The sequence below is a fragment of the Vigna angularis genome, chromosome 2, assembly GCF_016808095.1.
Source record: "Vigna angularis cultivar LongXiaoDou No.4 chromosome 2, ASM1680809v1, whole genome shotgun sequence".
Classification (NCBI taxonomy): Eukaryota; Viridiplantae; Streptophyta; class Magnoliopsida; order Fabales; family Fabaceae; genus Vigna; species Vigna angularis.
The window spans coordinates 35,697,800-35,710,430 of NC_068971.1; the positions used below are offsets into that span (position 1 = coordinate 35,697,800).

The following is a 12,631-nucleotide window of genomic DNA, read 5'->3' on the forward strand; positions in this document are numbered from 1 at the left end:
CAAAACTTTCAATACCATAAACAAAATAAACTAGATATTATAGAATCAAACTTTAAATGCTATTAGTTGATGGTTTATACTATAGTGTTTACACACACTCACACTCTTACCCACACACAGTAATATAATAATTACTCACTAGTACAAAAATCGCATATAACATTGAATATTTTGGGCTTTTAACGACGAATTCACGAACGAAGTCATATTAGTAAACGTTAAATTGACGTAATTCGATGTTAACTTAACGTCAGATTTTTACAATATATGACGTTAATCAATTTTTTTTTGTTTTTTTAATTAATTGTGATACTTTTTTACAACTCTACGATACCAGAAAAGCAAAAAAACAACAAATTTCAGTTTTTGGTATTTTATAAAGCATGAACTATAAACGTGTAAAAAGAAACAAATCCAATCAAACAACAACAAACAAGTTCAACCAAACAACAACAACAAAAAAGTTTAACAAAAAACAACAAATAAGTTCAACAAATAAGTTCTTTAGTACTATAATCAATATTTTTTATTAATTTAATATATATTATTAATTACACACTAATTTATGTTTTAAATGTATATACAAAATAATATTAATAATATTAAATCGCATTACTTTAAACTTATTACTTAATATAATATTTTGATTAATTATTCCTATAAATTCATATAATATATAATTTTTATTTTTTTATTTAGTTTTTTAAAATATAATATATGTAATGAAATTAAAAAAATAATTTAAAATATTTTTCTTAAATACTAAAAAAATGTTAAGAAAATTATTAATTCAATAGATATATTTAGTAATAGTAATCATAATCTTATATTAAATATTAATGATAATTAATTATGCTACTTTAAATGAAATCATTCAACATTAATTATCATTAAAAAAATGCTATTAATTATTAGTAAATAGATTAATTATTATTTAAATTAAATGGATTAATAGTTAATTATTTATATTAAAATAAACATAATTAAAACATTCTTATTTTAAACAATATTAAAAAATTGTATGACATCCAATTTTAACATAAAATAATATATTATAAGATTGATAAACAAAACATATTATCCTAAACACATATTAATACAATTATAAAAAATTCATAATAATAAAATATATCTAATGCAATTAAGGAGCTCATATCAATAAAGTGATTATGGTAAAAGAAGCAAACAAACAAACCAGAAACATAAAAAAAATAAAGTAAGTTAATGTACAAAAGAGTTTTTATAAAACAAATATAGATATATTATCATACATCACTCATTTATAAAAACAATCATATCACATATAAAGACTCATACTAAACTCAGTTATCCAAATACTTGTATTAATATCAAACTCAATTATCTGAATACATGTATTGATATCAGACTCTAGTGAATTATGCATTTGTAATAGTCTCTCTACAAAGCAATTGTCATTGGGTTTCACCCTACCACACACAAGATTAGTCGATTAGTATCTTTGGCCAAGGTAAAACTCTCATACCAAGACCTCCTACATCTCTCACCACATACATTACCATTCTCTACTTTAGATTAGATGATTATTAGAGCGACATGATAATTCACAATACTTAATCCATATATCAATACATATACTAAAAAAATGCCACCATAGAATCTCCCTACGAGATCCTTGGAATTACGCCAAACACATACAGTGCTCATATCCATTAGCAAGCTCATGAACATCACAATTTCATACACCATTATTTGCATGTATATTTATCTATAATTCTATCAACGATTCTCATATGAACATCATAAACCAACTATCATTTATACATCATATACTCTTACATTAAACATACTAGAAGAGTACGTATAAACTATTACGAACTTTGTTAATTTCCTTTAGTGAGAACATCTACACGCTTAGCGAGTAGTGCTTGAAGGCCCACTTGCCCAAGGACCAGATAGACCGCCTAGTGAAATTATCACTTGAACTCAAACTTAAATTTTCCAAAAGTCTTCTAACGAGACTTGTCTCGCCCACCTACTGTCAAGTCAGTGAGTTCTCTAACTTTAGCTTCGCTTAACAAGTATATTCTCGCCCAACAACTTCCAAGTCAGTAGCTCTTTGATTTTAACTTCGTCTAACGAGAATATATCCTCGCTCAACTATAACCAAGTTAGAAGTTCACTAACTTTGGCTTTGTCCAACAAGTATATTTTTGTCCAACGAGTCTGCATAATTCTACAAAACATAATTATGCAAATTTATGTCATTCTAGCTCTATAAATTTATGTCATTCTAGCTCTGTAAATTTATGTCATTCCAGCTTTGCAAATCCAATTCAATAGCAAATACATATGCCAAAACATACCAAATTTGAATTATACAACCTTCACTAACTTAAATAATCTCATATACAATCCAATCAGAAAACATTCTCAAATTTCATCATACACTCCATCCATGTAATTTTAAAACCTAACCACAATTCAAACAATCATACTCATCATACAAATCAATCATTTAGTCAATTCAATCATAAAATTAGACATTTCAATATATTTATAACTTAAAAACAGTGCAATTAGTTTTCTTGACCCACAACTCACAAGATTCTAACTAGTGAAACTCTTCCCTACTTATAGGATATATACTCTATTTGTTCCAAGTATGAGTTTAAGTTCCACATTAGATAAAAATGAGAAACTAGAGCAATAATGATGCAAACTTATTAACTTATTGTCTTAAGATTTTGTGTAGAGAGTGATGCTAATTCCTTATGTGTTTAGATTCACTTCCATGATAAACCTAACAAGAAAGTCTTCGTGACAAATGATTCATTCGAAGGATAATCTTACTGTCTTGATTCTTCAAATCAGACAAACAGAGAAAAGTCAAAAAACTTTAAAAAAATATTTATAAAAAAATAATATATTTAAAATAATGAAACTCGTTTATAAAAGAATTACTTATATTAAAAAAAATTCACTATTTTTAAACTCATCACTCTTATAATCTCAGTTTTTTTTTTCCAAGTCTTCACCCATTTAGATACCAAATTTACAATACCAACATTTTACAAGTTATCTTAATGAGATTTTTATTTAGTTTAGTGTGGATTTTTTTATTTAGATTTATTTTGAAAAAGTAAAATCTTCGTTCTGACGCGTGAACCTTAATAATATATATTTTTCGAAAAAAAAAACTGTTGGACAATGAGTCATATTTGACTTACTTATTAATTTTGAAATGGGCCATGGAATAAAATAGGAGAACAGTTGGATGGAAAATAAGTTGTTATAGAAAAAAACGGAAACAAGTCAATTTTATTTACGGTAAAGAAAAAAAGATAAAACGGGAGGTTTTGTCGGAATAAGATTCAAACGCTGTTTTCTGCAGTTTCTTCGTTTCTCTCTCTCTTTCTTCAGAAAAAAAGGCAGAAAAAAAAAACATTCAAAGAAAGAAAGAGCAATTCATTCCAATTACAATGGCAGATCAACTCACCGATGATCAGATCTCCGAGTTCAAGGAAGCCTTCAGCTTGTTCGATAAGGATGGCGATGGTAACTTCCCACCAATCACTTCTCTTTCTTTTTCAATTTTTTTGTGGGTTTTCGATTCGTTATCCTAATTACTTTATTCTACAGAGAAAAATTAAATGAAACAATTTATTAATTTTTTCCCCTTTCTTTTTGGTTTTGCTTCCCAAAATGAATACCTCAGATATATCATGGTTGCAATCGGAAAGAACTCCACCCATGTTTATGATTCTTATTTTATGAAAACATGAGTCCGTTTCTTTAAAAGAAGTATTTTATTTACCTTCGTTATGGTAAATTTTATTGATTTTTCAAACTTTAACATGTACTTTTTAATTTGTTATTTGTAACAATCCTTTCATTTTCCAATGTTTAACCATATTTTAATTACAGGATATTTTAAGAACAAAATAACTTCCAAAATATTGGATGAACTTGCAAGAATTGTTTTAGCTTGATTAGTGTTCTGTAGTTTAAACCTGGGTTATATAGTTTATTGCCTCCAGTAGAAGAATTACAGAACAAAAATATTTATTTATTTATTTTATTTCTTTCAATTTTTCTTTGAAATCCTAGGGGAAGGGATCTGAAAAGTCCAAATAAAAAAGATAATTGGAAAGACATTTAAGTTTTATGCAGATTGCAGAACATTGTGTATGTGGCATCCATCCCTTTGAGCATGATTAAGATTTGCAAGCATGAGTTAAATTGGGAGTTTACTTTTTGGTGATTTTTACATGGTATTTGATGTTGTTTCAGGTTGCATCACAACAAAGGAGCTTGGAACTGTCATGCGTTCTTTGGGTCAGAATCCCACTGAGGCAGAGCTCCAAGACATGATCAACGAAGTAGATGCTGATGGCAATGGCACCATTGACTTCCCTGAGTTCTTGAATCTCATGGCCAGAAAGATGAAGGACACTGACTCTGAAGAGGAGCTGAAAGAGGCGTTCCGAGTGTTCGACAAGGACCAGAATGGGTTCATTTCTGCTGCTGAGCTCCGCCACGTGATGACCAACCTTGGGGAGAAGCTCACTGACGAAGAGGTTGATGAGATGATTCGAGAGGCTGACGTTGATGGTGATGGCCAAATAAATTATGAGGAGTTTGTTAAGGTCATGATGGCCAAGTGATGGTACACCATCTCCACTAAATTCTGAATTGAATTGATGAAAAATCTGAATTATGACTGTGCTATATAGAACATCTAGTCCTTGTCTACCTGTCATTTCTGTCTTCTTTCTAAATTTTTATATGATGCTTTTTGAATTCAATCTTAACGACGTTTAGTGGAAATCACTGCTGCTAATGGTAATTGTGTTGCAATGGTGTCTTTTGATGTTTATTTAACTCTGGTTTCTAGTCATTGTCTAAGACAAGGTAAGTAAAATAAGTTTGAGATTACTGCAATCTAGACTAAAACATGGTTGATATCCTCGCACAAATATTTGTTTCATTGCATTGGAACATACAACCTTTTGAACTCTAGGTTTTTGTTAATTCCAGGTTGTAATTCTGATTTTACCATGTTTCCTTGGTTTTTCTGACTCAACTCGCTGAAGCAGGAGTAATATGATAAGACCTATTCCTTATTTTCATTGATGACTCTCCTATGAGCTTGTTATAGTTGCATTGTTTTAGTAGGCTCCAATCCATACTCCATCAACTCTTATCTGTGCTTGCTTTCCACCCTTTTAGCATTCATAGCAAAAGTAGTTTCCCCATTTTTGGTTTGTCTTATGCAGTTGAGTACAACATTGTAGGTTTTGATGTTCTATGTCAGTCCTTCCTGGCACAGGGAAGACTCATGAAATGATAATATATACCAACAAACAAAGATCCCCTTTCCAATGTAACTTCCAGTTAGACCCTATTAATATATACATTATCTTTTCTACCATCATCTGAATGCACATCTCCGATGAACTCCATGCTTTTATTCTTGTGCATATTCAAACTCAAATCAGCATTACTCTTATGATGATTAGATATAAGACGCACTGCTTCTAGTACCGGATTTAAATTTCAACTTCATTCTCCATGCCTATATTAACAGGTGAAATATTACCATTACTTGTAACCATATCGGATGACTTCATTAACAACATTTAGTTCCTCATAGACCATTGTCATCTGATCATTTACCAAGTCGAAATGAATTTTTTTTTTATCTGGGTCAACAAAAATTATCTCTTTAAGCTATTCACACAAACAGAAGTTAAAGTTAATTTATTATAGTGCCAGACGTAATTTTTTAATCAAGGACGGTCCAAATGATTACCCCTAACACGTAATTAACCAAAGAAAATTAATATGACATGATATATATATATATATATATATATGATTATCTGTCTCACACTTAAATATTGATTTTCCTATAAAATTTTCAAACTTTTATATGTAGATAGAATTGAGAAAAAATAAGACAAAGGGATGTTTATCGTAAAGTTAAAAACAGAAAACTATAGCAACTTCATATTAAGATTCAATTCCATAGTAGAACTTTATTCAATCCACCATGATATGATTAAAGAACTAATATTGTTATATATCTTTTCATTAAGTAAACAATTGTTAAATATTGAATTCACTAAAATAGTACTAATCAATTCATTTTAGTTTTTTCAATGTTTTTTTCACTTATTTCATCGTCTGTAAACGAAAAAAAACTAATAGCACATTTTTTTTTCTGTCGTATACAATATAATAAAAACATAAAATGAACAATTCATTATTTACTTGAACCTTCAAAATTCATTATTCAAATTATAAGAAAATCCATCCCAAAAATATTTAAAAGAATTTAAGAAGATATTATCAAATTTAAAAAGATTAGATAGTTACTACATATTGATATTTTATGATATAATTAAATAAAGTAATTATTTAAAAATATCAAAACAAATATATAAAATATATTTGTTTCAAATTATCTTTTATTAAAAGTATTATTGCATTATCAAAGGTTTTTCAGTTGAAAAAGATAGAAAAAATGGCACAAGAAATTTTTGTTGTTGACTTTTCTCATTTCTCGTTTTGTTGACTTTTCTCATTTCTCGCTTTTTTATATTCTTGGGATTATCTTAACGTGATTCTTAGCTTGACTTAATTGAGACTTTGATTATTTTATAATTTTGGCTTAATTTTGGAGGTGTTATGAAATTTTGATCAATTTATTTCTATATTTTCATGAACTTATCTTTAGTTGAGCTGCACTTACACACTTCAGAATATGCAAACAACATTTTTGTAATTAAAATGTTATTTTTAACATATTTATGTAACTTATATTCAGTAACCTTAATCATAAAAAATCTTAATTAAAAAAATATTTTAAGCACAACAGCCAATTAAGAAACCAAGATTAAAGACTAAATGATGGCATAAATTTCACTCATTAGGAATATATGGTTGTTGTTGATTCTTAAGAAAATATTGTGATTAATGTGAACAAATGAGTGGTAAACTATGGGAATAGTGCAAACAAAAATTTGTTTATCCTCTATACTAGTTTTGGGGATGGAGAAGAACAAATGTATCTTGGTGATTTTAACACAGAATAAATTATAAGAAAATAGACAAATTATTGTAAAACTCACATATGGAAATATTACAACTTTAAGTAATGTGATACATACATCCTCAATTAGAATTAATTAAATTTTTATAGAATTCACAGGAAAGGTTAGGGAAAAAGTGTTGTTTGAATCTAACAAGATTGTTATGACAAAAAAAATAAATGTATTTAGAGGAAAAGAACATTGTGATCAATGTTTATTTATTTGTACTCAATCTTTCTAAAGTTGTTAATGAATCTACATTTGAATAATTTGCTTACATTATTGGCTCTTATGATGTGTGACATGCAAGAGCAAGAATTGTGAATTGATCAAATGTTATGAAATTGCAATAAATATGATTAATTAACATGCATGACCAATAAAAAAGGAAATGTGATACAAAGAATCTAAATTATCTAAGAAATATGTCATTGTTGGAACACTGAACTGAATTTAAGCAGTGACCTTTGTTCACATCCTAATTGGGTTCCATTAATTAAGGTATATTCTTCTCCTTTTGTTGTGTCAAATTGAGTTGCGGCACATGGCTGAGTGTCCATCTTTCCCGAAACTCCACTTTCATAAACACCCATGGTACAACTATTTGGTTTAATTCATATTGATCATGTTTGTTTGAAACAAACCATGTCTAGAGGTGATAAAAATTATGTTTAACCTTTATATGTTGTTATTTTATGTATAAGTAAATGTAATTAATCAAACATAAGGATGAAATGTTTGTTATAATTTTAACTTGCAAAAGGAAAATGGAGAATAAGTTAAATAGAAAAATTAAAAGATTTAAATTGAATAAAGATGACAAACATTTTTGTTTAATGATTAATATGTAAAAGAAGGTACTATTATGAAGTAATCCCTTCATATTCACCTTAATATAATGGAGTAGTTAAGAGAGAGAAATATGATGAATGTTATACTTACTAGTTTTTAGTACTTTGGATAATCTTTAAGGAGAAGCCACATGCTTTTATAAAGTAGAATACTACATAAGAAAGCCGATACAACACTCTATGAATTGAAGAAAGATTATCAACATAATCTTAAATACATATGTGGGGTGCTTACCAAAGTGATGTTACCTTATCCTAAGAAAAAAATATATATTCTAAAATTTTTGATTGCATGTTTTTAGTAGGGTTGGGCAAAAATAACTGATATGTACTGTACTATAGTTAACTGTACTATATTATACTTAAAAAAACTGATCCACTTTTACTAAAAGTTCAGTATACTATTTTATGGTTTAGTTTTTAAAAACTGAACTTATAACAGTTTCGGTTCAGTTAACTGTGAGAACTGTATCTACTCTCTTCTCTTAGTTCCGTTCAATTGCCCCGTCTTACTAAAAAAACGTTAATATTAATAAAAGAAACCGTTCAAATAATAAATTAATAATAAATTTTTTAAGACAAATTTTTTTTATCACAAATTTTTATATTCTTTTATCAATAAACATATATTATTTTTTAAATAATATTATTTTAAGTAATAAAAGTAAAATATATTTTTTTAAATTTAATTTTATTAAATGATTAAGTAATATAAATCATAAAAAAAAGACTATATAAAAAAAATAATACTTTAAATATATTATATTCTTTAACATATTATTAAATATGTAAAAATATGTTAAAAAAACTTTTAATGATATTAAAATGTGTGTAAGCGCACACATTAAAATAACTATTTATTTTAAAAATCAACTTACCTTAAAATAAATATCAATATTATTATTTTTAAATGATAGTATTTTACATACTAAAACTAAAATATATTTTTTAACGTTAAATTTTATTAAATGAATATATAATGAAATATCATAAAAAAATAGTAATGTAGCAAAAATAATTAATATTATAGAAATATCAAATGACAAAAAAATTAACAAACGTTTATTAAAAATAATTTTTCTAGTATCATCTTTTATTATATTATAATAATTAATAAATATTAGTTTATTTTTTACATAATAAAATATAAATAATAAATAATTGATTAATAAAACAATTTTACGAGGGAACAAAATAAATATAAATAAAAAATTATTTTAAAATAAAATAAGTAGATAAAAAGATAAAATAAATTATATACACATATAAAACAAAAAAATATAAATAAAAAATTAAAAAAATAAATATAAAATTAAAATAATATTTATGACAAAATAAATATAAGTAAAATAAAATAAAATAAAATAAAAATAAATAAATAAATAAATAAATAATTTTCATACACATATAATAATAAAAGAAATATAAATAAAATAGAAAATAATAATATCAAATAATTAAAAAGTTAATTTGTAAGACATTTATAAATAAAATAAAATAAATATTAAAATAAATTTCAATTAAAAAGAACAAGTATTGTTATACTATTCAGTTTAAAAACTAGTACAATTCAGTTTATAAACTAGTACAATTCAGTTTAAAATTAGTATAGTTAGTAGTTCAGTTTAGTTTATATTGTAGTTTAGTACAATTTAGTATAGTTCAGTTCAGTCCAGTTTGATAAAACAAAAAACAGTTCAGTTCAGTTTGTCTAAACTGTTTTATAGTTCAGTACAGTTTAGACAAATTAGTTTTTAGTTCAGTCCAGATTTTAGTAGTACAGTGCAGTTCAGTTCTATTTGCCCACCCCTAATCGGAACCACATATGACAAGGTCCATGGAGATGTGAGAAAGAAAGGAGCAGTGAATGGTTGCTAGTGTTTGGATCTGTTGGTCCCACAACAAAGAAACTGTGATGGACAAGATTACGGGTGGACAAAATGCAGTTCAGTTTACTGTACTTTAAATAATTGTAATTAATTATAAAATAGTTCAAGTGAACTGAACTAAAAAATAGTTCAAAAAGATTGAACCGAACTAGATTTTAGTTCGAATACATTAATACAATTCAGTAAACTGGTACAGAAAATACTACCTGGTAACAACTAAGAAATTAAACTTGAATCTTAACATCCATGGTCTGTCTCGACTGCGACTGTGGATTCATCAAAGAAATCGAACACCCGCCGCGCTAAAAAATGTTCCAGAAATTCGCCCTCGCTTTCAAGACCAAAACCTTTGAATTCTTCTCCGACGAAAACGCTTCTCCCCTTGACGACATCGACGGTTTCTCTCTCCTTGACTCCACACCGAAGAGATCATCCCTGACCAAAAAGTCGTCGTCATCAAGCCCGACCCCGATCCCTCCCACAATTTTTCTCTGCTGCCGCGCTCTCCGCTTCCACAATCCCCGCCAGAATCTCAAAATCCGCCGCCGTGATCTCCACCTTTACAATCCCCGCTGGAATCTCGAACCCCCCCGCCGCATATCACTCCTCCGGCCCCCAAATCTCCCGAGCCCGAAAAGGCGTCGGCGTTAACCGAAGCTCAGATCAAAGGAACGGCACACACCCTCTTCTGATGTTTTGTTAACTGTTAAGGTGTTCGATTTATTGCTGCACGATGCTTCTAGAGCGACACATCGATTTACCAAGATTTTAATCGGTTTGATAAGGAAAGCAAGGTGGGATTTGGGCTTAGCGGCCAATGTTGTTCATCCCAATGTTGATTAGGCCAAGAAAGGTCACAACCAGTACGCGCTTCTGTCCTACGTTTGTTTAGGGATGTTTCATGGTTGTGAAATTTTTTATTAAAAAAAAAGTCTGTGGTTCTAGTTAACTGTACTCAAACTCTGTAAAGTGCAGTTTTTTCTATCTGTACTGTAGAATAGTTTATTTAGTTTTTAGTTAAAACAAATTTAGTATTTTTAAGTATACTATAGTATGGTTAACTGTAGTTACAGTATAGTTTATTGAACTATGCCCAGTCCTAGACAAGATAACTCCTGCACTGTTTCTTTTGACATCAGGAAGAGCAGTGACAGTGATTGGTAATTGGTAGCCCTTTGCCCACAAGGAAGCACCAATGCAGTACCAGGCCAAGTCACCAAGTACACCAAGACCATCCAACTCCGGCTTTACCCTAATATTACTCTCTAGAAATTCAGGTGTTGCTGGCATTGTTGTTGTACTGTGGATCTTCAAAAAATTTGCAGATTATAAACGTGTCAAAGTTTTTATCAGTAGAGTTTAATTTCCATGAATTCAGAAAGAGTAATGTAATAATCTCTCATTGTATTGTGTGACAATTTTTTTGTCATTGTAAAAATGTAAGGTAAAATTGTTAATATTTTGAACTAACAGAATTATAATAATAACTAAATAAATCATATGAATTCGATTGCTCACAGAATGAATTGGTCCAATCCTTTTAGTAGAGCTTGGAACAAAGCACAACTGTTGAATGTGGGCAGTTCTAGGGTGATGCAACCACATGATCCCATCCATGAACTGCACGTCGTTAGATTCGACCGCTGCCAGGATCTGGTCAAGCTCTGCCACGTCAAGAGTCGCGGGTTTCTCCACCAGCACGTGTTTCTTTCTACCGGCAACCATAAACACCCACCGCACGTGCAGACTTATGAGGAGAGGTACGTACACGACATCCACGCTTGGATCCTCCAACAGCCGATCATAGCTTCCGTAAATCTTCACGCTTGCCGAAAACCCGTTCTCGGCGGCAAACTTCTCCGCCTTCTCCTTGGAACGGCTCGCCAGGGTGCAGAGAGTGGCGTTGGGGGCGAGGTCAATGGCTCGAGCCACTTTCCGAGGGATTTCGGCGCAGCCTAAGATGCCGAAACGCACCGTTTTAGTGGTATCAACCATGGTATGTGTTCACGGGTGTTTCAATGCAGGTGTAAGTTCGTTATGGAAATTTTGGCGCAAGGATTTGGGTACTTAGTTTATCTCTTGATGATATTGTGTAACCATGGATAGGATATCAACGAGGGAGATGCCACACATCATGTCTGGCGGATTGTGTGGTGGAGCTTCAACTCATTTACAATTTATTTTAAAATTTTAAACAATAAAAATTTCATTTCGATAATAATTAATTAGAATAGTGTGTGTAAATTAATGAAACAGTAGATAGAGGAAAAAAAGAAACAAAAAAAATGGAAGATAGAGTTATTTGGATGTAACGAAACTGACTTTTTACTAATCCAGAAATTTGGGACGAAGTTTTGGAAGCTCTAAAGTGCCTCACCATTCTAGAAGTATTAGTTAACAAATGTGGTCTTATTTTAAATATTGTATAATTGGTAGGAGAGAAGAAGAATAGTAGAAGAGAGAGAAAATCTGCTAAAACCTGTGTTGCACAGAAAAAGTAGAAAAAATAGAAGAGAAAGAAAAATAGTTAACTCCGTTTGTACGGATTTAATTGACACACTTTTTAAAGAATTGACTACTTTGATATTTTCGAGCGAAACTAGGGACAAAATAGGATATTAAGCCTTATTTTTATTATTAATATAGTGTATTTTATATACATTTAAATGTTATGATTAAAAATTGAGAATATCTACATTCTTTCAAAGTGAATAATTGTTTGGATGTTGCTTCAATACAGGATTTTAGTTTTTTAAGTGGATCGAATGAAAACATGTTATATGTAATAATTTCAAATAATGTGTGTAATAATTTT

At 29.2% G+C, this 12,631-nt stretch overlaps 2 protein-coding genes across 4 annotated transcripts; one reads left to right on the top strand and one right to left on the bottom strand.

Annotated features, from left to right (window-relative positions):
- Window positions 1-3,323: 3,323 nt before the first annotated feature.
- On the top strand, window positions 3,324-5,368 carry LOC108328844 (calmodulin-7). Of its 3 annotated transcripts, none has more exons than XM_052873550.1 (3): window positions 3,324-3,537; window positions 4,273-4,648; window positions 5,259-5,368. In XM_052873550.1, exons 1-2 carry the CDS (start codon window positions 3,462-3,464, stop codon window positions 4,644-4,646), a joined length of 450 nt encoding a protein of 149 aa, XP_052729510.1. In that variant the 5' UTR covers window positions 3,324-3,461; the 3' UTR covers window positions 4,647-4,648; window positions 5,259-5,368. The 3 variants fall into 3 exon arrangements, with proteins under 3 accessions (XP_052729510.1, XP_017418220.1, XP_052729509.1); XM_017562731.2 differs by having other exon boundaries at window positions 5,277-5,368; XM_052873549.1 differs by lacking the exon at window positions 5,259-5,368 and adding an exon at window positions 5,020-5,239.
- A 4,510-nt stretch (window positions 5,369-9,878) lies between these two features.
- LOC108328840 (uncharacterized oxidoreductase At4g09670) lies at window positions 9,879-11,962 on the bottom strand. Its single transcript, XM_017562725.2, has 2 exons — window positions 11,335-11,962; window positions 9,879-11,124 (listed from the first exon to the last, which is right to left on the bottom strand). The coding sequence occupies exons 1-2, from the start codon at window positions 11,809-11,811 to the stop codon at window positions 10,834-10,836; spliced, it is 768 nt and encodes a 255-aa protein (XP_017418214.1). The 5' UTR covers window positions 11,812-11,962; the 3' UTR covers window positions 9,879-10,833.
- Between the last annotated feature and the right edge of the window lie 669 nt (window positions 11,963-12,631).

Excerpts from the sequence above, each read along its gene's own strand:
- LOC108328844 (XM_052873550.1), top strand. The coding sequence starts at position 3,462 with ATGGCAGATCAACTCACCGATGATCAGATCTCCGAGTTCAAGGAAGCC. Across the intron at positions 3,538-4,272 it reads GTTCGATAAGGATGGCGATG|GTTGCATCACAACAAAGGAG; the intron begins GTAACTTCCCAC and ends ATGTTGTTTCAG.
- LOC108328840 (XM_017562725.2), bottom strand. The coding sequence starts at position 11,811 with ATGGTTGATACCACTAAAACGGTGCGTTTCGGCATCTTAGGCTGCGCC. Across the intron at positions 11,125-11,334 it reads GGATTGGACCAATTCATTCT|ATCCACAGTACAACAACAAT; the intron begins GTGAGCAATCGA and ends AATTTTTTGAAG.